The 26,819-nt window shown below is 45.0% G+C and overlaps 2 protein-coding genes across 6 annotated transcripts in view; both read left to right on the top strand.

Annotated features, from left to right (window-relative positions):
• Kdm4a (lysine demethylase 4A) overlaps positions 1–19,772 on the top strand; it is a 45,771-nt gene extending 25,999 nt beyond the window's left edge. For 3 of the 5 annotated variants that reach the window (XM_020156380.2, XM_074080367.1, XM_020156381.2), the window contains exons 12-22: positions 694–814; positions 5,057–5,238; positions 6,743–6,947; positions 7,363–7,439; positions 8,141–8,196; positions 9,824–9,932; positions 10,224–10,409; positions 13,292–13,462; positions 17,883–18,002; positions 18,298–18,390; positions 18,531–19,772. In XM_020156380.2, coding sequence (XP_020011969.1) covers positions 694–814; positions 5,057–5,238; positions 6,743–6,947; positions 7,363–7,439; positions 8,141–8,196; positions 9,824–9,932; positions 10,224–10,409; positions 13,292–13,462; positions 17,883–18,002; positions 18,298–18,390; positions 18,531–18,671 — 1,461 coding nt within the window. In that variant the 3' untranslated portion in view covers positions 18,672–19,772. Of the gene's footprint in view, positions 1–693; positions 815–1,070; positions 1,207–1,413; positions 1,520–5,056; positions 5,239–6,742; positions 6,948–7,362; positions 7,440–8,140; positions 8,197–9,823; positions 9,933–10,223; positions 10,410–13,291; positions 13,463–17,882; positions 18,003–18,297; positions 18,391–18,530 lie in introns of those variants that run through there. The other 2 variants (XR_002211922.2, XR_012449937.1) reach the window with 2 other exon arrangements.
• Positions 19,773–21,953: 2,181 nt separating this feature from the next.
• The window catches only part of St3gal3 (ST3 beta-galactoside alpha-2,3-sialyltransferase 3), a 196,689-nt gene continuing 191,823 nt past the window's right edge, over positions 21,954–26,819 (top strand). Inside the window, exon 1 of the mRNA XM_074080374.1 lies at positions 21,954–22,115. The gene's annotated coding sequence lies outside the window, so the exon portion shown is untranslated. The remainder of the gene's footprint in view (positions 22,116–26,819) is intronic.

Raw genomic sequence — 26,819 nt, 5'->3', positions numbered from 1 at the left:
CTCACCCCTTTGGATATCTTCTAGACTTCCAAACTGGATGACCCCACTGCCTGGCACATTGACCTCTTGGTCAAAGGAAAGGGCACTTGGGCTCTTCTGGGGCTCTCAGATATGTCTCACTACTGTGATCTTAGGAAGGAGGGTGCCTGGCTCTCCTTTAGAATAGAAGGTTGGTTTTTGATGTAGTTGTTTCAGACTGCTTTTGACAAGGACAGGAACCATACCTTACTTAGCACAGATTTTGCCCTAAAAATCTAAAATAAGCCTGGTGTAGACTAGTTTGCATGGTATAGTCATTTAGCTTTTTCTAAGACAGGTATTGTTTGTGTTTAGATTTACATTTCTGTGTTCTTTCCCCTTCTCCTCTCTTCCTCTTGGTTTCCTCCCTGCCTTCCTCTCTGCTTTCTTTCTTTCCTTTTCCCTCCCTAACCTAGGCTTCCCTCAAAGTCAAGATCCTTCTAAATGGACTGGGAGTATACCTCAAGTGGTAAGAGTGCTTGCCCAGGAAGCACTAGGCCCTGCATTCAATCCCTGGTACCAAAAAAAGTTTAAAAGGTCCTCCTGACTCAGGTTCCTCACTGCTGGGATTATAGGCCTACCGTTCCTACCGCTGCTTCGATTCCATTGTAAGACTAACTGCTGCTACCTGTTAAGTTGAATCCATACCAATCTGATTTCCTCTGCTTTGCTCAGGTTGCAGATGAATACATATTTTGCCTGGATGAGAATAAGAAATCCAAGGGTCGCCGGCAGCCCTTAAGCAAGCTCCCCCGCCATCATCCACTTGTGTTACAGGAGTGTGTCAGTGACGATGGTAAGTGTTGTTGTTTCCTCTTCATTAGGAGAAAAGCAGCTCACCACAGTGGAACTTGCTCTGACAAGGACATCAGAAAGTCAAGCTTAGGGGTGAGGGTGGGTCTGGCTTAGCTGTTCTCCCAGATACTCCATACAGAGGATAGGACTTCCTTTTATACTGAATTTGCTAATCAGATTTCATTATCAGTTTGAGATTCATGGAATGTACTTAATACGGGATAATTGCATGCAGGTTCTTTCCTTTCTTCTCCTAGGAGGTACAAGGCTGATTTTTCAGGATAGCAAATTCTGTCAATGATGCCACGCCCTGTGCTGGATGTGTGGATACAAAGCTAATAAGATATGTCCGTGCCCTCAAGACGCTCACAGGGTAGTGGGGCAAACTGACAGGTAAATAGATCTAAAGAAAGGATGCTTATCCAGGCTGAGGGGACAGCATGAGCAACCATGGAGAAGAGAGACAGTAGCATATATGCTTCAGCTCCTTGTGGCTAGAGTTCAAGAGCAAGGCTAGGGAGTGAGAGGTGGGGTAGGAGGAGCAAGGCAGGAGTGAGGCCAGAGTACATATGAGCCCAGAATGAGGACCTTTTCTCATAGGTACTCAGGAGCCATTGAAGTGTTTGAAGCAGAGGAATGACATGGTCATATTGATATTAGAAAGACTGCTCCTAGAGATGGCGTCTTGAGGAGGACTTTGAGAGGACCAGGTGGGCTTTAGTAATATTCTCTGTGAGATACGGAGGTCTGAACTAGTATGGTGGTGGGAGGGATGGGAGCAGGGACTGTCATGAGGACATAGTCATTACACTTAGTGACTTGCTGTGGAGCTGTGAGATAAGTTCATAAGGGATAAAAAGCCTCCCCTCCCTGGTTTGTAGCTTTGATTGGGTTTTGGAAACTTGAATCCAGTGAGTGTGTGGAGGATGTAGACTTGGGGATGGCATAGTGACGGTATTTCATATCATTATTATAGAATAAAGGACATTCATGGAGAAGGCAGAAAGGGGTGAACAGAGGAAGCTGGGGAGCCTGTGAAGGGGACAGAGAGGGGAGCTAAGAGACTTATGTAAGGAGAAGTGGGAAGTGTGGCACTGAAGCTTGGGGGGATCGCCAACAGCTGAGAGTGGTCTTTTGAGCTGCCTGGAGCCCAGGATCCAGAAAGAAAAGTGCTGAATCCCTCCTGATCTGATGTCAGAGCTCCATCTCTGCAGTTGTCCTTGGTAGGACAACTACCATGATAGCTGGTAGGGGAACAGCCCCAGAGATACTATTATTGCCAGAAGAATGACCAGACCCCCTGAATCAGGTCCTAGGAGATCCTATGTGTTTATACTCTGGCCCAGCCAGGAGCTTCAGCATAGTTGTGTGATTTCTCCTCCTAATGCATTAAAGTAGCACAGATTATAGAAAACTGGAAAAGCAGAAAAAGTTATGAAGAGGGAAGGAAACTTACACGTACGCCTACCCTGCAAAGATGAACACTGTGAGTGTTTAACGTATCATCTCCCTGACTTTTCTAGGGATACATAAATGTGTCCAGGTATGTCTTTTTAAAATAACATAATTGAGATCATAATATAACCTCCCCAAACTTTTTAGATGAAAAATGTTAGAATGTAGCAAATTGAGGAAATGGAGCCATTATGTGCTCTCCACATGTGTTCAAGAATTGTTACCTAATACTGTCACTGTAAATTTGCCTTACTGCTTTCTAGCTCTCTTTGGCTTCATTTTTATACAAACATACCTGTCTGCTGCATCTTTTCAAAGTAAGTTGTGGTCATTAGGTCACTTTTAATACATCAGTAGGCATCTCCCAAAGAGGAAGTCCCCTAAATAAACAATATGCTGCTGTCTTGTTATTACACTTAGGACAATAAGCAATAGCTCTGTAATGCCCTCTGATCTCTAGTCCTTACCTATCTTTTCCTGGTTGTCTTAAGCTTTTTTCTCTTTAAATTAATGTAAACCAAACAAGAATTGCACAGGTTATTCTTTGGTTTGTGTTTTTTTTGGCTGTACTGTAGTTTGAACTCAGGGCCTTATGCTTGCTAGGCAGGTGCTCTACCACTTGAACCACTCTGCCAGCCCTTTTTTGTGTTGGGTATTTTTGAGATAGGGTCTCATGAGCTATTTACCTCTATCTCTGCTTCCCAAGAAGCTAGGATTTATAAGCCTGAGCCATGGGTGCCTGATAAACATACTGGGTTTAGAAGTTAGGTTTCTTTAGTTTCTTTCAGTATAGTATACTACTCCCCCACTTTTTTGTTTTGTTTGTTTTTTGTTTTTTGTTTTTTTGAGAAAACTCTCACAGCGTAGCCAAGTCTGGCCTGGAACTCACCATCCTGCTGCTTCAGCCTACCAAGTGCTGGCATTATAGGCATGCACCATCATGCCTGGCTTCCCCCACTTTTTAAAAAAAGCATTTTCATTTGAGGTTTAACATTTTTAGTGAAATGCACACATCTTGACTGTAAGCCTTTGTAAAGCTTTACATATATAAACTGTTAAAATTTGGATTCCTGCAATTTACTTAACACAGTGAACATTTTTCTTCATCATTCATTTTTCACACATGGAATGATTTTGGCCACTTTTCACTTTGTAAGTAGAACAGATGTCAGGGTGCTAAGTTTTTAGTTATGATTGTGAGTCTGTCTGTTTCTATTTCTTCCATCCAATTGTGGTCCCTTTTATTTGGGCCAGGCTCCATGGCTCTTGACTGGACCTGAACAATGGGGCTTTTGGGAGTTGATTATACTTGTCTGCATTGACCTCCTTACGCTACAGTGGCCTTCACTGAAGCTGCACACAATGGCAGCTGCCAGATCCTTTTAGATTCAACCTACTGTGAAGGCAAAATAGAAAACTATTTATCTGTGCTGAGCTATACAGTTGCCAGAAGTAAACAAATAGGCACCTAGTGCAAGTATGTCCCCCAGAGCTTTCCCTGGGGCATTTTGCAGAGATCTCCTTGGGAAGTGCTTTCATCTGAGAAATGAGATCACTGAAGGGGTTGTAGCTGGGGATGTCTGCATGGAGTGATCCCCTTTGATGCCTTATAGGCCATCAGAGCTAGTCTTCTGTTGGGTACCACATACTTGGGCTTGCTTTGGCCATATTTGGCAAGGAAGGATATGGTAAATGTGGCATCTCATCCTCTCTTTGCATTTCCCCACACCACATCAGTAGTCTGTTTTGTTATTTGCTTCTACCACTCCCTCACTCACTCTAGGCATTATCATGGGTCTTCCTTACTCCCCAACCTTGTGTGTGCAGGTAGACTGTGTACCTTTATCACTTCCGTGTTGTTTCATGAGCAAACTTCTATTGTTTTCCATTCTTTAGTGTGTCCCATTCTTCTGGAAAATGCATCCATCGAGGAATTTTCTTCCCTGGTTGGTGGTGAGGGTAGCTGAGCTGTGTGACCTGACGGCTAGGGAATCTAAGATAGACTAGAAAGTCATCTAGACCAGTGCTATGTGAAGTTAATATTGTAGGCTTTGTAGTACTTAATGGTCTCTGGAGTCCTCATTGTTTTTCCTTCTCCCCCAATCCTTTAAACATGTAAAAACAATTCTAAGCCTTTGGAATGAGCCAGATTTAACCTGTAGGCTGTCACATACCAGCCAATGGTGTAGACTTAACATCATGTTTTATGGCTGGGAAGAGGATTCATGCCTTTCTCTGAGTCAGAGCCAGGAAGGACTGGGAAGCCCTGCCCAGAATAGTCAGTTATCCCTTGGACTTTCCAAAGGGAGCTGGAAAGCCCTGATCAAGAACCATGATGTAACAACTTTTAAGCTTTGCCAATTTCATTATTTTCCCTCTCCATTTCTCTCTAGCTCAATTAAAGGGAAATTCTAAAATGGAAAGAACTTAACGTGCTGTATTTTGGAGGCAGCAAATACATATTTTTGTTTGTTTGCATGGCAGTGCTTCATTCTGTTGCCCTTGGAGAGGGCAGAGGGTTGAACGTGGCAGCTGTTAAGCAAAAGGAAGAGTAGAGACCATCAGTCAGTCTGACCAGAAAAATGGGTACAGGCTGTACTCCCTATAACATTATCTAGGTATTGAGACTCTTGGCAGTCACTTTTGCCTTTGGCATTTATCACACTTAGGAATCTTGGTTTTAGTCCAAACCTAGAACCTGGAGTCCTGACTGAGCTCCTTTGCTCTCCAGGCAGAACCTCACATGTGCTGGATTGGTGCTACTTCATATTTATGTTTCCTCTTCTAGACTCATCTGAACAGCTGACCCCTGAAGAAGAGGCTGAGGAGACAGAGGCTTGGGCCAAGCCCCTCAGTCAATTATGGCAGAATCGACCCCCAAACTTTGAGGCTGAAAAGGAATTCAATGAGACCATGGCCCAGCAGGCCCCACACTGTGCCGTCTGTATGATCTTCCAAACCTACCATCAGGTAGGCCCACTCTGTCCCCTGTGTTCCCAGAACCAGCAATTAGAGGAAGCTGGATTTATGGGTACATAGCTTGTCACTGGTTCTCCTGATCAGAGCTTTGTTCCCTAACATTTTCTGTCCCTTTCCATGACTAATAAATGTTGGTCATGGGTTGCCAGGCAGATAACCCAACAAAGAAGGTTTTCACTTGAGAATGTTTGGAGTCAATGTGGCTCAGGGTCCCACTGTACATGTGCTCATCACAGACCTCACTGCTGGCAGGTCTGCTTTTCAGTTATCATCCTAGTCTGTGGCTGTTCTTACAAGGCAGTGTGTAGGCCACCAGTTAGGTGCAGGACTAGAGGGTTTTAAAAAAAAATTTTTTTTTTTTTAACTTCCACTCTCTGACTTTCAGGTGAAAAGCCAGATTCTCTCATGTTGTCACCCTCACTACTTTCCCATTGTCATCATGAATGTTTCCATTGGCAGAAGGAGCTATGGTGGGTGGAAGCAGAAAGCCTGATGGGAGTGAGGGGTGGGAAACACAGTTGCTAGCTCTGCCCTTCTCATGCTGGCATTGGTGGCATCACCTTCATAGATCCCTTTGGATCTAGCTCTAAGAAGTCAGGAAGGCATTCACTTGCTCAGTTGGGACTCACATAGGACGGCAGATAAGCAAGAAGTCCTTCTGTGATGGTTAAGTGGCATGGTTGCCCTGAGCCTGGCAGGGTACCAGGTTCATGCTTGCTGAAGGATGGAACCTAAGACCAACACAATGGATTAGTAACTCACTACTTTTCCATTGATAGAAAACACACCAAAGAATTGTATGTGCCATGGTTTGTGAGGGAAGTAACCGGCCTGGTTGTTTCTGTCAACGGCTCTACAAAGTAGGGGCCAGAGTTTCACGAACGGCATAGACCCAGAGATTGACATGTTTCTGGGCTCTGTCGTTAGAGTGGGGATAATGGTGCCATGCAGCAGCAGAACCAGCAGATTTATTTGTAGTTGTTAAAGTTTGCCAGGGGAAGTATATGGACGGGCCTAGAGCCAGGAATCACATACGGGGTTCCAGCATGTAACAGTGCTACAGTTCAGGGGACCTGACATGGACCTGCAAAGGGAATCAGTGCTGGCCCATTAGCATCTGTTCTGGGTGCTGTCCCTGAGTGGGGCTACCATGTGGTATGGCACCTAGGGGAACTCACAGTGGCAGCCATACTGCTAACATCTCAGTGCATTTTATTACCACTTGGTTTGGAAAAATTGAAATCCCAGTTGCCTCTTACCTTGCTCCCTTTTCTCAGTTGTCCCCTAGGGGCCTTTGTTTGATGCTGCTGTGAGAAATTGAATTTGAGTCATTAGAGGTAACTTCAATTAGTAGCTCTGGGATAATGGCTGTGCACTGGGGAGCTATAGTCATAGTCACATCAGTAAGAGAGCCAGCTTTCTGCTCATAGAACAGGTGGAGAGCTAAGAACTCAGGGATGTGCTCACTGTGCTGTGTACTTGTTCTTTCCCCTAGGTCGAGTTTGGAGGCTTTAGTCAGAACTATGGAAATGTTTCAGAATTAGCCACCCAGACACAGAGGACCAAGCCATTGATTCCAGAAATGTGCTTCACCTCTACTGGCTGTAGCACAGACATCAACCTTTCTACCCCTTACCTTGAGGAAGATGGCACCAGCATGCTCGTTTCCTGCAAGAAGTGCAGTGTCCGTGTCCATGCCAGTGAGTCCTCTCTTACCTTTCATCCTATCCTAACAGCATGGCCTGCTCACTGAAAGTCCTTACTACCTGCTAGCCTGCCCAGTCCCCAAAAGGCAAGGCTGCTGACATGTTATTGGGGAGTTGTTACCGATTGGTGAGTTTCCTGTGGCTCCAAGCTTCCATACTTTTGCCAGTCAACGCTGTTGTCCTCTTGGTTGCAGACATCCAAGGGGATTAGTCTCTGCTGCTTACTAGGTGTTTGCCCCAGTGAATCCTGGATCATTCTGTGTGGTTAGCCCTAGGAATTCTGACCTAGAATTTAGGGATTGCTATAAAATTTGGTATCTTTGAATGGTGGTCTATGAAAAAGAATTGCAAATCCCCATTCCAACTGTAATCTCCAGGTTTAATTTGCTCTTCTTGGTGTCCTTACCAGGTTGCTATGGGGTTCCCCCTACAAAGGCTTCTGAAGAGTGGATGTGTTCTCGGTGTTCAGCCAATGCCCTGGAGGAAGTAAGTATTTTACACTCTTCTGTCTTCCCCATGAGACTTGAAGTAGTAAGTTCAGGGCCAGGCTCTTCCATGCTGGACTTTATGTCCACAGCAGCCTGTACAGGGCCCAGCATTCAGTGATGTCATAGTGAATTGGGAGACTAAGTCCTATGACAGAGTATGCCACCACTTGCAGGAGGGCATAAATGGATATAGAACCGTGTTCTAATTTCCTTTTACTTCCCTTTTCCTCCTCCTACTCTTTAACTACTATCTCCAAAAAACCAGATACAGGTCCTCCTATGGAGGATCCTTAACTCCCTTTTAGAGCCATGGGGTTGGAACCTCAAAATGGGGCTCAGTTGTTCATTGTACAACTTTTTCTAGATCTTTGCCCCTAGATCCTGGCAGCACTCCTTGTAGGAGGCATTCAGCCTTACAGTGTTTCCGGGTTGTACAGAGCTGCTTTGTTGTTAGGTACAGTAACTGTGAAGAGGATTATGCTGAGTCAAATGACACTTGGTGTACTTTGGCTGCAAGTGACCTCTGTTTCTCCTACAGGGGAGTCCTGGCTATAGGGCACACATTTGAAGGCCAGCCTGCTTGCTATTGCATTGCTTTCTTGGTTGAGACTAGAGTTGCCCACAGGAAGTTGTGGGGTGAGCAGATGGGATGTTAATGACTTGCTGGTAACCACTTTCCTCCTTCACTCTTCTGGGCAGGACTGCTGTTTATGCTCATTACGTGGAGGGGCCCTACAAAGAGCAAATGATGACAGGTAAATTTTCTGAGCAGTCTCCAATGCCCAGGGTAAGTTCTGAAGCTGTGTGTAGTGGCTCTGCAAGCGTGATGGCTTTGCTCCTGAGTGACTGTGAGGATTTGGGCAGCACACAGAGTTGAAATAGCATCTCTGAGACTCATTTGACAGTGGGATGCCCAGGGGGACCACGTAGTCCTAGACCACCTTTTCAACTCCACATTCCCTCTTAGGCAGAGATGTAAGATATCCTCCTTTTTGGAGGAGCTAAGGTTGGACTGAGAGAGTGTGAAAACCCTTTGAAGTGGCACAGGAACTACATGGGCTCAAAGTGAGCACACTGACCTTGTTACAGGGATGATGTACACAGAGGTATCCACGACTATGAGCTAGTAAGCAACTCTCGCTCACACAGACCAGCTGTTTGGACAGGGTAGAAGTCCTCAAGGGGGGACAGTGGACCACAGGAGAGCTCAGCCAGGCCATCCACTGTTAAATCTATAAAATTGTCTGGGCATCTCAAGACATCAGGCAGCTCATTTTCATGGAATGGCATCTTTGTTCTCTGCCTCCTGTTTATTTGCTCTTGAGATAGAAACACAAGACAATGAGGTTTTTGCTCTCAAAGGACTAGCTGTCTTGGGAGCATGGTCCACAGGTTGGTGGCAACCAGTAACTGATGTTCTTCTTTCAAATAAAATCTTTGGGAATCCAGCCTACTGCCTTGCAGGATTCCCGTTATGCTGCTTCTGATGGATGGCTCTTCTCTTACTGCTTCCACTCCTTTATTAAAGGCACTTGGTGCCGTTACTTGAGGTTAGGGCGTCCCTCATAGTTGCAGGGTAGGGCTGGTAATGTCCTTCTTTATTTGGAGAGGAAATGGCTCTGTTGGAGTCTCTCACCTTTGCCTATTAATCCCTGTTCTATCCTTCTGGGCCACAAAAACCAGAATTTTCCCACTCCCATATAACAAGCCTGTCATTACTACAGACTACTTCTATGTAGACCTAGAATTGTCTGTTGTAGGTTTACCTCCTTTTTTTTTTTTTTTTTTTTTGGGAGCTGGGGATTGTACCCAGGGCTTTGCACATGCTGAACACATACTACCACTGACCTGCACCCCATCCTCAACATAGCCTGATATTAAGAGCTTTCACCATCTTGGTGGTATTTCTCATCTTGGTGTATGTGGGTTTCCAAAAATGCCTAGAACTTACTTTAATCCTCTAAGGGTGTCCATTGTGCAGATCTCTCAGAGAATGTGGGGCTTGGACCAGACCTTAAAGATTGAGTTAGCCATGGGTAAAGAAAGCAGAAGAAGAGGTCATTTCAGTCCAGGGAAGAGGTTTGTGCCGTGGCCCAGGGGGAGACCATGATTATTGGTAGATTGGGACACAGTGGGGATGTTTACAGGAAGTTTTGTGGGAAAAGAGCCCTATTTTGAGCTCTTCTAGTTAATTCTCACTCCAAAACTCACCACACAGTTACCTGTGGTTCTGCTTATTTTGCTACAGAATGAGGGAATGGTGCAAGAAGTGTGACCTTGTGCTAACCTAGGGCAGTATGTCCATAGTACTTAGTGTGGTGGCATTTCTGGGTCTTGGAAGTCAGTGGCCCACAGGTGACTGATGCCTTTTCCTTTTGGCAGGTGGGTCCATGTATCTTGTGCTGTGGCAATTCTGGAAGCAAGATTTGTCAACATTGCAGAAAGAAGTCCAGTGGATGTGAGCAAAATTCCTCTGCCCCGCTTTAAACTGGTAAGGAAAAAGAGAGGAGCTTGTAGACTCCACCCTACTTGCATGTCGTAGTAGGGGATAACAGTGCATTTATGCTTTGGTAGTGGCCACCTTCTTGATTTTCGTCAGTTTGTGATTTTTACCCTATGCTTCAGTTACTTAATGAAGAGATTAGAGTAGGCTGTGCACCGTGCCTTTTCGGAGGAGAGTGGACTCCTGATGGCTTGGCTCTGTACATTTGTGAGGGTGGAATAATTGAGCAGACTCAAATATCAGTTTCTGGAATCATTGGGTTTCTTTCTTTCTATGCAGAAATGTGTCTTCTGTAAGAAGCGAAGGAAAAGAAATGCTGGCTGTTGTGTGCAGTGTTCTCATGGCCGCTGTCCAACAGCTTTTCACGTGAGCTGTGCCCAGGCTGCTGGAGTGATGATGCAGCCTGACGACTGGCCTTTTGTAGTCTTTATTACCTGCTTTCGGCACAAGATTCCCAATTTGGAGGTGAGGGAACGTGCCATTCTAGTCCTCTTGACAATTTTCAGGATCATTTTCTCTGTATGCCGTCTGTTTATTGTGTCAGCAAATATCTCCTCAAGCCATTATCCTCGATGGAGAGAGCTAATGAGCAAGCAACTGAGAACTGGGCCCTGCCCATCTCTACTCCCTGCCTCATACTTCATAATCCAGTGGTGCTAAGCTGCTTTGGTCAGTACCTTTGGATTATCTGTTTACTTGCTGACTTCTCCACCAGGATAAACCCTTTGAGGATTCATAGCTTAGTAATCTGGGTGTCTTTTTCTTTACCCTGCTCTCAGGGACATAGCAGCACCTCTGTAAATGTTGAGAACTGATGCCTCTGACAGTTTACCAGTAATTGCCATGCAGTAGGGAGTTTTGCAGTTCTCTAAATGAACATTAGCTAGAGGAGTAATGAAAGGGTCTGGGTGGATCTTGAACAGTAAGAAGGAATTGTGAGTAGGAGAGCATTCAAGGCTTTAGAAACAGAAGGAGTAAGTCTTGGAAGAATAGACATGTAAGGGCTGGGGGCATAGCTCAGTTGGTAGACTGCCTAGTATGCATGAGGCACTGGGCTCCATCTCCAATACCACAAAAAGAGAGAAAGGATATGCAGGACTGGGTAGGGGATAATTCAAGAGTGCTGGAGAATGAAGGCCCTGCTCTGTCACACTTAAGAGAGTTCATCTCTCTTCCACTGGATGAGGAGTACTTTTTGAATAGTATGGTTTTGAGATTCTTTTCCCCCATATTCAGGTTTGAACTCAGGGTCTCACGCTTGCTAGGCAGGTGCTCTCTACCACTGCAGCCAAACTCCCATTTCATGGACCATGTTTTTTTAACAGTCATTCAGGTGATTGTTTGAGCCGAGGACTCAAGAATCAGAATTGGAGGCAGGAAAAACAAGTTAGCCTAGGAGAAAGTTGAGGTCTGAAATAGAAACAGATAGCAGAGCTTGCGGTCATGTGTAACTTTTTGAGATCCCACCATAGGTAGAATTCACAGGGCTTATTGACTGCCATAGGGGAGGGGATATGAACTGACAGTGGCTTGGGTTGCTCATTTGAGAGATGGAAAGGAGGCTAGCAGGATATTATTAACTGGTGTCAGGAATTGAGGTGGAGGAGGGCTGTTTTGCCAGGGAAGGGGGGGCATGAAAAAGAGGAATGGGCACATACATTTTGAGGTCTCTGAACATTCAGTTGAGCAACCAGCAGACAGAAGAGGATGAATATTTGGATATTACCAGCTCTTAGCCAGATAGTTAAACCCAGTTCCCATTGGAAACTGGGCTGTGGAGATACCTAGTGTAGGGAGCAGTGAAAGCAGCCAGTGGAAGGATAGGGAGGACCACATGCTGTCTGGAGAAGGCAGGTCTGGTGTGGTGGTCACTGAGTAACCCCAAGGTGGGGAGCCCCAGGGGGCAGTCAGCACCGAACCTAGCTCACAGCTGGGGAAGATTCTGCCATCAGTATGTTACAGGGTGACAGAAGAGACTGTTGTGCAGACCTTCAGTGGTGTAGTAAGTATGATAATCAAAGGAAGAACACAGGAGAGATTCCCTCTAGAGGAAGGAACTTCTGACTCTGCTATTGGGGAATCACAGAAAAGTCCTCTGTGATTGACTAAATCCTTTCTCATGAGATGTTTGAGCATGAGAGGTGGTTAGCCATACAGATGGGACCTTGGGGAGATATTAAAATATTCCACTTGTGAATGGGGCTGTGAAGGAATAAAAAGGTCTGAGTTTGGTCATGGAACAGGACTTCACACGCTTATGTTGGCAGCTGTAGACTGATGCTGTGAGGAGACTGGGGTGCTGTTGAGTATTTCTTTTACTAATTCATTCTTCTGATTTTTATTAAGCATCTGCTATGTGCCAGGTGCAAGTATTTGTTTTCTGTTTTTTCTTTCTTTTTTTTTTTTTTTGAGATAGCGTCTCACTATGTAGCTCAGGCCAGCCTTGAACTCACAGTTCTTTTGCCTCAGCCTCCCCGGTGCTGGGATTACAAGCATGGGCCACCATATCCAGCTCAGGTAGTGTTTTAGCAATTTCCTAGTGGACAAGACAAAAGAAAGTCCCTACCTTCATATGAGGTGAAGTTGAAGGATACATAGGAAACTAGTCAGATCGTGAAAAGTGCAGTAGATAAGAAGAGTGGACAATAAGGAATGGCATCAGTGAACAGACATTGGGATGTAAGGAGCCAGTATGCTGATAACTGAGGAATGGCATCTCAGGTAGAGGGAACAGCAGCGCAAAGGCCTGAGGTGGGAGCATGTGTGGTAAATGTGAAGAGGCCAGCAGGGCCAGAAGAGTGCTTGGGCAGGTGTTGGGGAGTAGTTGGACATGAGTCTGCCACATGCTTTGTGATCTTGTTTGCATCAAAGACAAGTTCAGAATAAGAGTGAGGTAAAGGTACCAGAGATGGCAAGGCCCTGATAATGGGGCAGTTTGTTGTTTGTACCTAAGGACATCCAGGAAACCTTCGTCCCTGTGTCCCTATCCTGAAGGTAGAACTAGTGCTCAGGCCAGTGTGGAGTGTTTCCTGAAGCCCAGAACCTCCAGTCGCCAAGTAAGTTTCTTCTTGGGTACTCTGTATGTTAGCAGGTACCATTTGGTTGGTCAGAAGGGACTGTTTAGTGGGGTTTTGCATAAGAACAAGGAGGAGCTAAATTTATGGAGGAAATTGTGACTCTGGCTGGGATGTGGGTAAGTGGAAAGGCCTGCTTCAACTCTCATCTCTGTTCCTTTTCTGTCCCCATGGTTATTTTTCTCTGGTAAAGAGCAACCGATTGATCAGGGTCTCCATTACCGAGGCCTGTCAACTCAGTACAAGAGTAACCCAAGCCTCTGTTTCTTGCAGCGTGCCAAGGGGGCCCTCCAGAGTATCACTGCAGGCCAGAAGGTCATTAGCAAACATAAGAATGGGCGCTTCTACCAGTGTGAGGTGGTCAGACTCACCACTGAGACCTTCTATGAAGTCAACTTTGATGATGGCTCCTTCAGTGACAATCTTTATCCAGAGGATATAGTGGTAATGTCTGCAAGCAGCTTCTTGGGGCAGTTTGGGACTGGGATGTTTCTAGGTCTGGCTGACAGATGGACTTGTGGATCTGCTTGGCTTTTCTTACCAGGTCCTGTGATTCTATTAGTCAGTCCCCAAACAGGGAGAAACACTTGTCCTAGTCTTTCCTTACAAGGAATAGTGTGTGCTACTAGGGTACACTGCTTTCCCTAGAAGTTTGTGGGAATCAAGGGTTCTTGAAATTCTTTGAAACATCCACATATTTCAGTCTAATATACTGGAAGGCATCTAGTCCAGGAGAAAAACCCAGGCCTTGGAATCAAACCAGTATTCTGATACCAGCTTCGTTGCTTAGAAGTCATGTGATATTAGAATCATCTAAGTCTCTTTTCTTCCAGTGCCTTCTTAGTAGATGTATACGATCTGTTTTTGGCTCTTCACAGTCGAGGGCTTTGGAACAATATAAAAACCACTTGGAGACACATCTGGTCTGTTTACGTTATCAACACCTGAGACATTGGAGGCCCTACCTGGACCCAATACTGGGTTTCCTGGCTCAAGATTTGGGACTTAGTTTAGGTTTCCCTTGCCCTTCCCCTGCTTTCTCCACCAAGGTAGCACCAAGGTAGAGGAATGAAGCCATTTTTCCCTTTAATAAATTGGATATTTCCCATGTTTATACCACATTAGCATCTAAATTGCTAAAAGCACATTAGTTAGTTGTCATTGTGTAGATAATATATGGTATGCCAGGTACTATGCCCCAAGTGCTGTGTATTAGTTCTCTCCCTTCTCATACAGGCTCTGAGAAGTACGTGATGGTCTTTCTAATTCATTGAATAGTTATCACTACTCCCTTTTCTGCATTTATTGAGGACATCAAAGAGCTTGTATTTTTGAGTTAAGTCCATAAATATTTACTATATTAGAAATTAAGACTGAGTTTAATAGCTTTTTTTTTTTTTTTTGAGATAGGATCTTATTACATTGCCTAGGATTGCCTTGAAAGCAACAGTTCTGCCTCATCCTCCTGAGTGATGGGATTACAGATGTGCACCACCATACCCAGCTTGCTTTTTTTTTTTTCTTTGTAGGACTGGGGTTTGAAGTAAGGGTTTGATATTGCAAAGCAGGCACTCTGCCACTTGCACCACACTTCATTCCATTTTGCTGTGGTTATTTTGGGGATAGGGTCTCATGAACTGTTTGCCTGGGCTGGCCTCAAACTGTGATCCTCCCCATTTCAGCCTCCCAAGTAGCTAGGATAATAGGTGTGAGCCACCAGTGTTGGGCTTACACCCAGCTCTTAATAGCCATTTTTAATGAAAAGTGTATTTTCTAGCTGGGCACCAGTGACTCATATCTGTAATCCTAGCTACTCAGGATGCAGAGATCAGGAGGATCGAGGTTCAAATCCAGCCTGGGCAAATAGTTCGCTAGACCCTATTTCTAAAAAAACCCTTCACAAAAAAAAAAAAAGGGCTTGTGGACAGAATCAAGGTGAAGGCCATGAGTTCAAGCCCCAGTACTGGGTGTGGGGAGGGGGGGATGTATATATATGTTTTCTAAAAAAAAACCATGCCATTTTTGTCCAGTTTTGCAAATCTCTTTAATAATGCTTTTTCACACAGTCTGTTGTGGAACATAGTTTTGATTAAAGTATAGAAAAGGGGAAGAGCATTTTAAGAACCTTTCAGATAACTGTAGCTAGTAGTTACAGTGTATAATCTGAAAGCAGGTCAGTGAACTTGTCATACTCTGTTACATTAAAATTCAAACTTAAAAATTGTTTTAAGGCTGGGGAGTGACTCCAGCAATAGAGTGCCTGCCTAGAAAGCATGAGGCCTTGAGTTCAAAACCCCAGTAGCACAAAAAATAAAGTTAAATTAAAAATGTATCTTCCACCTGTGCCCAATTCTTTTTTTTTTTTTTTTTTTTGTGGTGGTACTGGGTTTGAACATGACCTCACAGGTACTCTACCACTTGAGGCAGGCTTTGCTTTAGTTACTACTTTTTTTTTTTTTTTTAAATAGGGTCTCTCTTTTTTTTTTCCCCAGGCTAGCTTGGACCATGATCCTCCTGTTTACACACCCCCACCTCACTGAGATGATAGGCATGTACCACCACACATAGATTACTGGTTGAGATGGGGAGGGGACTCACTAACTTTTTCTCTGGGCTAGCCTCGAACCCTTAGCCTCCCGATGTCTACCTCCTTAGTAGCTGGAATTACAGGTGTGAGCCACTGCTCCCCAACCATGCCTCATATTTATTATTTATTTATTATTGTTTTGGAAGTGGGTACATTGCATGCCTGATTCTTTTAATACAATATATTGGTCATTTAGAAAATACTGTTGCACTGGGCTATGGGCTAAATTGACCTTTCAGATGTTAAGTTTTATTATAAATACCACATTCACATTGTTATTCATCAGAAAGCTCACCTTGGTAATACTACTTTTCTAAAATTCTAATTTTTGCTTGGAAGTTTGAATATTACTGGCAGTAGATTCTGTTTTCCTTTAAGAGGCTCAACTTCATTTTTAAGATGTCTGCCAGACACCCATTCTCAATAACCATAGTTTGTCTTCACTTTCTCCCCCTCAAATAAAGGTGGTGTTGCATGAAAAAGAGCAGCTAGTACAGCTTACAACTCAGATAATTACACAATTATACAAGTGGTTTTCTTTTTAATTTTTTTTCTACCAGGGATAGAACCCAAGACCTCAAGCATACTAGGCAAGTGCTCTACCATTGAGCTACACTCCTAGATCAAACACACATGGTTTTCCTTCAAGCATCATACTTTTATATGTAGCCTGAAGTATCTTACCAGTACTTACACATGCATTCAAGCTTAAGATGTAACAAAGTTAGTCATTACTACTTCATCAAGGGACACTGTTATGTGAAACCAAGTTTGTTTGTTTTTAAAAACTGTAATTTGAATTTAGGGCCTCACACTTGTTACACTACGTGAGCCATGATCCCACATCTTTTTTGCTTAAGTTTATTTTTCAGATAGGGACTGGTACTTTTTGCCTAGAGCCCATTCTCAGATTGTAGTCCTCCTACCTTTTCCTCCCTGGATGCTGGGATTTCATACACGCACCATCATGCCCAGCTTGTTTTTTTGTTTCTGTTTGTTTTTGGCAGTATAGGAGTTTGAACTCCAGGCCTCACACCTGCTAGGTAAGTGCTCTAGTACTTGAGCTACACCCCCCAAGCCCTTCTTTGTCTGGTGCTAGCCTCAGATCAAGATCCTCCCAATTCCTGCTTCCTAAGTAGCTGGGATTATAAGATGTGAACCACCACACAGAGTCTCGGCTTGTGCTTTTGATATAGGGTCTCCCCTGGTAACTTTTTTGCCTGGGTTGGCCTTGAACCTGTACTATACCGTGTCCTTCCAAGTAGGTGAGATGATAGGTGTGTAGAACCATGCCCAGCAAAACCAGGGTTTCCCCAACCCCTTAAATTCTGAGTGCACAGTGATGAAGAATGCTGTAATAGTTGGTAGAGCTTGGGGCTGCTGCCTGGGTTTGGGCCCATGAACAGTAGTACCATCACAGATTTCACACACCACTGCAAACATCAACAGTGAAAAAGGTTAGTGTTTTAATATTTTTGATCTCAAATGCTCCCTGAAAGCATCTTAGATACCCCTTAGGTTTACAGATCACCCTTTGCTGTTATGGGAAGTTTGGTTAGTTAAAACTTCCACCTCAGAATTTTTTTGACTGGTGGCTGTAACAGCAGTTCCTGCTGAGGTTATTTAGTTTTTCTTGCTATAGCAGCTCACAGACTTAATTTTTATTTTTATGAAAACATTTTTTGATTACCTTCTTAAGACAGAAGAGAACCTTTTCTAACTCTTACAGAACAGTTGTGGATGTCCACATCCCTACAGACTCGCTGTCCTGCCCCTCTCTGATGTGCACACTAACCACTGTGTACCAAGCCCTATGCTGGGACATGAGGATTCACCTTAGCCTTCCCCCTTTTAGTAGTAAAAATTGTCATGTCCTGGGCCATGTCCCATGGTAGGTGAACTTTTCCTTTCTTACTTTGCCTGTATTTTAAGAGCACATTTCTTAAAATATAATTGAGTGTAGTTCTTGTGTTGATGGCAGAGCCCTGGGGAGCCCTTCCAGGGTCAGTTAAGAGGATGTGAGTTTGATTGTTGATTCCAGCACCTGCTCCTGTGTGTACTAAGTTGATTACAGCAGCTCTTTTTGTCACCTAGTAGTAGGTAACAGACAAATCGGTGGACTCTGACCTAGCATGAGGGTTCTTAGTGGTTCTTACAGCCCAGAGCAATCTGCCTTGCTTGGAGTGTGTGAGCGGGAATATGTCTGGCTTATTCTTACCTGAGTCCATGTCAGTTCCCATTATGCTCAGGTGGACCTTCCTTTCATTCTTTCCTCAGAGTCAAGACTGTCTCCAGTTGGGTCCTCCAGCTGAAGGGGAAGTGGTGCAGGTGAGATGGACAGACGGCCAAGTCTATGGAGCTAAGTTCGTGGCCTCCCACCCCATCCAGATGTACCAGGTAACCAGAAGTTTCTGCTAGGGAGTTGGGGGTGAGGTGAGTACTTGTTTAATTTAGTGCTTCCTTTTGGATGAGAGGCGAGTCTTTGCTCTGGAGAGAACTAGTAGGTCAGTAACAACCTTTACATAGGTCTGTCATGCATCCACTCTGCCAGTGTGGCTTGAGACATGGCAGTCTTTACTCCTGTGTTATAATGCCTTCCCTTGGCTACAGGAAAATGCCACTGTGCTTGGTGGACCAGGGAGACACAGGAGTATCCTAGCTAAAAAGCAAAATCCCTGTGTTTCCTTGGCAGGTGGAGTTTGAGGATGGCTCACAGCTTGTGGTTAAGAGAGATGACGTGTATACGCTAGATGAAGAGCTTCCCAAGAGAGTTAAATCTAGACTGGTGAGTGTGTATTTTCTGTGTGTCCCTTGCTCCTGGTTGGGAGAAGAAGGGAACATGGCAGGGAAATGTCCCTTTGTTTGTTTTTCTAATTGGTGTAGTTGGCCCCCTAGTAATGATTTGGCTTGCCTATTTTTCTATAGTCAGTAGCCTCAGACATGCGCTTCAACGAGATTTTCACAGAGAAAGAGGTTAAACAAGAAAAGAAACGGCAACGAGTCATCAACTCAAGATATCGTGAAGATTACATTGAGCCTGCACTGTACCGGGCCATCATGGAGTAGATGCTTTCAGGGTTCAAGAGGTTCCCAGCCATCAAGGCGAGAGCACTCTGGGGTTCCACAGCACAGCAGACACTTGGAACTCAGCAGTCTCTATAAGTGAAGTTGTAAAAAGAAAAGGAATGAAATACCCAGCTCCATCACCTTCTCACCCAACCCTCATCGCATTCCACTGTAGTGAAATGACAAGCTGTTTTGGACACTTGGCAGCAGCCACTGATCTCCCAGTTAAGGGGCTGACACTGGAATGCTGTGACTATATCGGCCCCCAGTCCAAAAAGGGGTCAACTGTGCCAGCTGTTCTGGCCTAGGACTTAGCTTCCTATCAATCACCTGTACCAACTAAGCAAGGTGCTGGTGTTTGACCCAACTCCACTTTTGTATTTATGTGTGTATGCGTGCGTGTGTGCGTGCGCGCGTGTGTGTGTGTGTGTGTGTGCGCGCATGTGTATGTTTGGTCTGGACCAGCTTCTGACAGCCCCTGGCCTTTACTATCTTCCTTGCCTATGCAGGGCAAACAAAATGTGAAATTCTACCCTCAGCTGAGCTGAGTAAGGGTCTCTAGGGGTTTGCTGGGTGTGCCATCTGTCCAGGCCTGGAACCATCTCAAGAGAGTGTTGGCAAAGCTGCAGTATTGAGATGCTGAGGAACTGATGCCGCTTCTTCTTCCTCCCTTTGAAGGAGAACACAGGGGTGACATGGTGTGTGTGTGCCCACATATACTCTAGGCACAGAGCTCCTGTGGCACAGTATTAGAGGGTAGGTGGGGAATACCTGTGAAGAGGGGATTTTAATGATGGAAGCAGGCAGAGCCTGGTGGGTGATTCTGTGAACAGAAAATTGCAATCATGCAGGGGCTGGGAGGGGTAGGATGAACTGGGGCCATTGGAGTGTAGATATGGCCCTGGTCAAGGGTGGGAGGGAGCTGATTGAGGGTGGGGGGTGGGACTAGAGGGTTAAACGCGTTTCTGCTCCTCCTGAATTTGTTTGCCTGGGCCCAGGATTGGAGGGCTTCACCTATACCCTGTGTATACAAGAATCAAATTTATAATACTTTCCCTTTTTTGTTACGTATGAACGCTATAAACCAAATTATTTTGAAAACTGGTGCATCACCTTGTCCTTAGCAATAAAATGTGTTGAGCAGAGGATTGGCTGTGTCTGCCCACGGAGCCCAAGTGGCCCAGGGTCAGGCTGGGGTATGTCCAGAGCCACAAGCTGGGGAGCAGAGTTGTGTATTTTAATAATATGTGGGACAGCATCTGGGAAGGTGTTCCAAAGAGATGGTCCCTTGTCAGGCTCTTTATTAGGCTAGTCATGGGGAGCAGGGGTCTTTCTGGATGTAAGCACCCTTTTTCTGCCTTGGAGATGGTAGGAGGAGGTAACGGGGGGAAGGACCAGACCACTGAGTCATCTCAGCAGACTTTGATCTACTTCCACCCCATATGATATGTCTTACTGAACTGGGCTAAGTCTATACCAGCATCTGTATTCCATACATGTTGTGGAACTACTTTGCTTTACAAGCAGTTATGTGCTTGTAAAGAAAGGGACTCATCTCAGTGGAACAGCCTGAAGCTGGTGAGAGAGAAGTTTCCCTGGAGGAAGACCCAGTCCCTGTCAGGGACGTGGTGGGTCCCTGAGGTCCAAGTGGACAAGGCCAAGGGAGCCTCCAGGCAGACGGAACAATGAATAGAGCTATTCCAACTGGCCAGCTCCCTGTGGCACTTGCCCTGTCCAGGTGCAGAAGCAGCTTGGGTCAACTTGCCTACTCAGTGCTGCTTTGTGTCCTTCACACTTGCGAGGTGGGTACTACTTAGTACTGAATTGTGGGAGAAGCAAGGAGCAAAAGGTTTCAAAGGTGCTTTTCTAAGCCCCTCCTTCCTAGGGCAGGGAAGGGAGGTTGACCTATTGTGCTTCACTTAAGGGTTCCCAGTGATGGGGTTGTGAGAAGTGGGAAGGCCTTTCTGGAATGGTGAAATGGGCCCTGAAAACATACATCTTTGGAGGAGAGGGAAACTTTCTCACCTTGAGAAGGTTCCAGACCTCCTCACCTCTCTCACTGTTCTCAGCCTTTGTGAAGGACCTCCAGGATTAGTGCCCTGCAACAGAGTTCTTACTCCAGAGCTAATCATTTTTCTGAAAACCACCTTTTTTTGAGACAGTCTAGCCTTGTTGTCCAGGCTGACCTCAAATTTGTGATCCTCCTGCCTCTGCCTCCCAAGTGCTGGGATTACATGGATGAAGTACCAAGCCCTGCTTGACACTTTCATTTTGGTCTAAAGAGAAAACCTAAGGAAACCTAAGCTCAAACAGGTGATGAGATTTTCACAAATCTCACAGTGCTTGTTTGGTGCTAGGGAATCAACCCAGGGCCTTCAGCATGTTAAGCAAGTGCTCTACAACTAAGCCACATACCCCTCACCTCCAGGCATTTTACTTAGGTCCTAATGGCCTCAGATAAAGGCTGTGCCCCCTCCTGCCTTAGGCAGGCCCCTGCAGAAGCCTTTTGCCAGGGCAAATTCGTACCCTGCGTAATCTAGTCTTTGAGTTGGCATCTCAAAGTTCCCACCCTCTTTTTCTGGCTAATTATGCCTTAAATTGTGCTCTAGGTTGGATAATGTCAGGCTCAGCTACGGGGATGGGGATGAGGGAGCTGGGTTGGGGGGAGATGGGATCTCCGGAGCAAACGGTAGGTAAGCGGGGTGCCGGTGTGTCCAGACTATCAAATAGCTACAAGGAAAGTTGGTAATACACGAGAGCAGCCTGCACCTCCGTGTCCTCTTACTCCAAGGGATTGGGCTGGGCCGCAGATGTCCAAACCGTGTCTTGTGCCTCAAGGAGCGATCTGGAGACACTGAAGATAGTGGAGGGCGAGATAAGGCGTACTACCTAAGGGGATGACCGTGACCTTGCCCCCGCAGGGAAACAGGCTCTCGAGGGGCCGGGTCCTCTTTCAGAGCACGCCTGCGGGCCTGGGGCTTCCTCGAGGCGGCCGGATAAGACTAGGGTGTCCGTGCTGTACCTGCAGCATTTCCACGCGCCGAACCAAGCGCAGCCCTGGTCTCCGTGGCCGGCGGGGGCGGTGGGCGGGCCGGAAGCACTGGGGCTGCGGGCCTATTGGGCCGCCCGCCCCTGCGGCGCAGTTCCACATTGGCCAGTATGGCGCCCCGCCCAGCTCCCGTCCGCCCATTGGTCGTGGATGCCCGACCCCCGGCGAAGGCGCTCAGGCGGAGAGCAGGATTGGTGGTCCCGCCGTACCGGGTCGCGGCCGCGCGCTCCGCCCGCCGCTGCGTCCCCACTATGGCGGCGCCCATACAGCCCACCGCGTCGTGGGCGCCCACCGGGGTTCCCCGCGGCTGTCGCCGCCGCCTGCGCCGCGGCCTCCGCCTTCCCGCCCCGCGTGGGGCCGGGCGCCGTTTGCCCCCTGCCTCCCTGTGCGCTGCGGTAAGGGCCTGCCCTGCACACTTCGGGACGCGACAGCTAACGGTCGCTGCCCGCCCCTCCCCCGGGCCGCCGTTCCTGGCGGGCGGGGCGCCGAGCCCGCGCTCGTGCTGCGGGGAAGGAGAGGGCGGTGGTCCCTGGGGCTGGAAGCCCGGCCTCTGCACGCTCCCCCCTTGTCGAGGGTTGCTAGGCGTGGGGAAAGGCCATGTAGACGTAAACTGAGCGGTCTGAGGTCGCCTGCGTGCGAGACCCCTAAACGCTGCGACCCTTGGCGCAGAGAAAGGACATGGCTATTGAGGCTCCGCTATGGAAAGAGGAAGGAAAAGTGTAGGGTAAACCTAAAAGGGAATTAGCATCGTATGGGTAGCGACTGTTACTGTTTACTGTAGCTTTCCCAGGCCAGATCTAAAGAGAGACAGAGGTCAATTTGATTGGCATAGTACACCTCTTCCTTTCCTCTGGCACTTTTCCCCGTTGTCTTCTGGGTGATCTTGTTTGCAAGAGAAAATATCTGAGGGAGGAGAGCATAGTGTCCCATGAATACACTGTATTGTTTTTTACAACAGTGCCCATTTTATGACTCCTCAATAAACCTCATTTCTGTTTATCGTACATACGAGGCAGGGAAACGTTAAAACTGAGTGTGATAATTAACTGAGGGAAAGACCAGTGAAGGCAGCTGTTACCTCAGAAAGTAAAGAATACTTAACAGACTTGAACTATACCACTGTAGTCCTTTGAACTATTCATATTATAGATAAGTTGGACAGGAAGGCAGAAAAGCTACAAATTAAGTTACTGAAAGTAAAATAGACGTCATGACAATTTAGGTGTTTGCTGTACCTTCAAGTCAACAAAGGATTAAAAGGAAACTGAGGGGAAAAAAATGTGTGACCAGATGGTAGTTTCAAATGATCTTTTAAGGCAATGAGGATATTTTGAAGTATTACGTGGTGGATTTCTCCATTTCATAAGTCTTCTTATGTACCTATAATTTAATAAAACTGAGTCATTAATGATGAAACAAGACATGCATGTGCTTAGAGACTAATGGTCTTGCTCAGTCACTCAATTGTCCATTGAGTTCTTATCTTGTGCAAGGTATTGATTGAGGGGAATTCAGACATTTAAGATAGAAACTTGTTCTCAGGGACTTTTAATTGTAGGACTAAATGAAAATAATAGCTAATGATGTGGTCTCTAGAATTCCAAGACAGCAGGTACTATGAGAAATCAGGAAAAGGAGAAACAGGTAATTAAGGAAGGTTTCATAGGAGAGCTGAAATTTGAGTTCAGCCACAAAGAGTGCGCAAGCCTGACAGGATGAAGAGAAGAGAGCAGATGGAAAATGAAGATGGTAAAGATAGTGTGGGGAGACAGGACATAGATGACTTGAAATGCATGTGGGTGGTTCCAGGGGGTTTTTATTGAAAAAAAAAAATGGAAAATGAGTTAATACAAAAGGAGCTTGATGGCATCAAATGGAGAGTTACCTTTGAGTGAAGGATAGCTGGAACTGTCAGGAAAGAAACCCACTAATACTTTATTTAGGTTGTCACCTTTCTGAGTAACCTCAGCTATTTAGAATAGTTCTCAGCCACTACAGAGCTGCATCTTACCTTCTTTTCTCCCATGTTCAGCTGGTTTCAGGTGTTACTGATCCTACCTCCTTAGTATTCATCACCTTCTTTCAATTCTTATGCTCATCACTTTGATTTGGGACTATTGATATTCTAGTGAATTACCCCAGAAGGCCCCCTAACATTTTTTCTTTTCTTCCTGTCTATCATATGTATTACCATCCTTTCCAGGTGTGTTACTTCTGCAGTCAAGACTTTAACTGACTCCTGTCTGTTTCAGTTAAGCACACACTAGCCTGGCATGACAGTATGGGCAAATGCATTTATTGCCATGCCCTTAGATGTTATTATATTTTCCAGATCGATACTTGCTTTTTGTACTTTGCTCTTTGAACTACACATCTTTGCTCATGTTGTTTTTTCCTCCCCATCTTAACTGACACCCTTGAATCTCTAATTCTTGTTCTAACTCATGTTTTACAGCCATTTGATATGTGAGGTGTTTCTGTACTTTCCTCTCCTAAAGCACTGTAACTTTAGAGACTGTCGTTTTTTGAGTCAGGGTCTCCCTCTGTAGTCCAGGTTGGCCTGGAACTTTTTTTTTTTTAGAGGTGCTGGGGCTTGAACTCAGGGACTCATGCTTACTAGGCAGACAGTTGGGCCACTCCACCACCCCTTTTTGGTGTTGGGTATTTTTTGAGGTAGGGTCTCTCAACTATTTCTCTGGGCTGGCTTCGAACCACAATCTTGATCTCTGTGTCCTGAGTAGATGGTGAGCATTTTTTCATGTGTTTTTTGACAATTTGAATTTCTTCTTTTGAGAAAGTTCTGTTTAGTTCATTTGCCCATTTCTTTATTGGTTCTTTATTAGAGAATTTAGTTTTTTGAGTTCCCTATATATTCTGATTATCAGTCCTTTGTCTGATGTGTAACTGGCAAATATTTTCTTCTACTCTTCAGTTTAGAGACCATTTCTTTCGTTGAGCAGAAGCTTTTTAGTTTTATGAAGTCCCATTTATCTATGCTATCTCTTAGTTGCTGTGCTGCTGGGGTTCCATTGGGAAAGTTCTTACCTATATCTATTAGTTCCAAAGTATTTCCTACTCTTTCCTGTACCAACTTTAGAGTTTAGGGTCTGATATTAAGATCCTTGATCCGTTTTGAGTTAATATTGGTATAGGGTGATAACCATGGATCTAGTTTCAGTTTATGCTGCATGTTTAACATGAGTACACAGGGAACTCTGTTCCTTACAGTCACTTAGGGACGGAGGCAGATGGAAAACTTAAATTGGTGCTCACATGGGCACTGACTTTTAAAAGTTTCTGTCCCAAAGTGGCACATGGCTGTGTGTAACTTTAAAGCAGGGTAGGAAATTGTAACCTTAGCATATACCTAGCAATCAAAGAGCCAAAAGTATGTGATGAAGAGCACTAATGACTGAATCTTCTGTGGGTGTCATTATCCATTGAAGATTAGAGACAGCAAATCAGATGGACTACTAGAGACAAGTGTATTCACAGTAGTAAGAAATAATAGCTCTGACTAGGCATGGTTTGAGGTGGATTTAGAGTCAAAACTGTATTAAGAAGCGTTTGTAAATGCTTATAGGCCAAGGGCAGTATATCCCCGTTACAACACAGTCATTCCTGAGGGTATTACTGTTTTACAGCATTCTTACTAGTGAACATAGTAATCGTGCTGTGGTATTCAAAAGTAAAAATGTTAAATCAGCTAGATTAAATCCCTGTAATCTTAGCATTCTGGAGGCAGAAGCAGAGGATTGAGTTTGAGGCCAGCGTGGGATATATAGGAAGTTATAGGCCAGCCTAGGCTATGTACCAAAACCCTGTCTCAAAAATAAAGAAATAAAAAGGCTAATCATATTCAAGATACTCCATTTAAGAAGTCAAGAAGAGTGTGAAATAATTTGGGTGCACTTCTACTTGAATGGTTAAAATAAGAAGGGGTCTTAGCTTAACCTTACTGGTTTAATTAAGACTAACAAACTTGGTATTTGGGGAGCTTTCTGTTTTGACAGGTAATAGAAGCAGGGTACTGGTTGGAACCCTGGTTCAGGATTCATATCTTGGCTTTGTCACTAATTAGCTGTCTGACATTGAGCAAGTATCATTTTTTTGAAGTGCTGGGGATTGGTCTCAGGGTCTGTGCATGTTAGACAAGCCCTGTGCCAGTGAGCTACATCCTCAGTCTCCAGTGTCTTATTCTTGAGCCCAAGTTTCCTCGTCAGAGAAATGCATAGACTATAAGAATTAAATGAGTTAGGGAAGGAAATCCCAGAGATGTATGGGAAGGGTTCTCCCATATTTTCTAACCTTTTTCCCCCTTCCTTAGATAACATTACTGCTATACTTTTTTATTTTTACATTTATCATTTTGTTTAGCTATATACATGACTGTCTCTACTATTACACTAAGCACTCACATTTATTGAACGTGAGCTTAGTGCCAGGCTCTGCATTGTGCCATTATAGATGTGGAAGATATGCCCCTGGCTTCATAGAGGCATTGTAACCAGAAGTTATAATACTATCAATCTCAGTATCCATGGGGGATTGGTTCCAGGATTCCCTAGGGATACCAAAATCCAAGGACACTCAAGACCCTTATATAAAGGGCATAGTATTTACATATAGCCTACACATATCCTTTTGTATACATTAAATTATCTCTAAGGTTTTTTTTTTTCTTTTTTCTTTTTTGCAGCACGGAATTCAGGGCCTCAACCTTCCTAGGCAGGTACTATTACCACTTGAGCCACTCTTCAGGCCCTTTTTTTATGATAGGTTTTTTTGAGATAGGGTCTCTCAACTATTTGCCCTGAGCGGGCTTCGAACTGCTATCCTCCCAATCTCTGTTTCCCAAGTATTGAGGATTACAATTTCTTATAGTACCTCATAGAATGATAATACTATGTAAATATTTCTTATTCTCTGACCTTTAGGAAATAATGCTAAAAAAAAAGTCGGTACACAGTTCATTACAGATGCCTATTTTTTCAGATGTTTTCTACCTGTGATTGGTTGAAGACAGTTTTTGGGTTTTTTTTTTCCCAATATTTTCTATCTGTAGTTGATTGAATGCAGACCTCCTGATACCTTTATAA

The sequence above is a fragment of the Castor canadensis genome, chromosome 7 (genome assembly GCF_047511655.1).
Source record: "Castor canadensis chromosome 7, mCasCan1.hap1v2, whole genome shotgun sequence".
NCBI lineage: Eukaryota > Metazoa > Chordata > Mammalia > Rodentia > Castoridae > Castor > Castor canadensis.
Note: the sequence above shows the minus strand (reverse complement) of the source record. Positions and strands in the feature narration are given on the sequence as shown.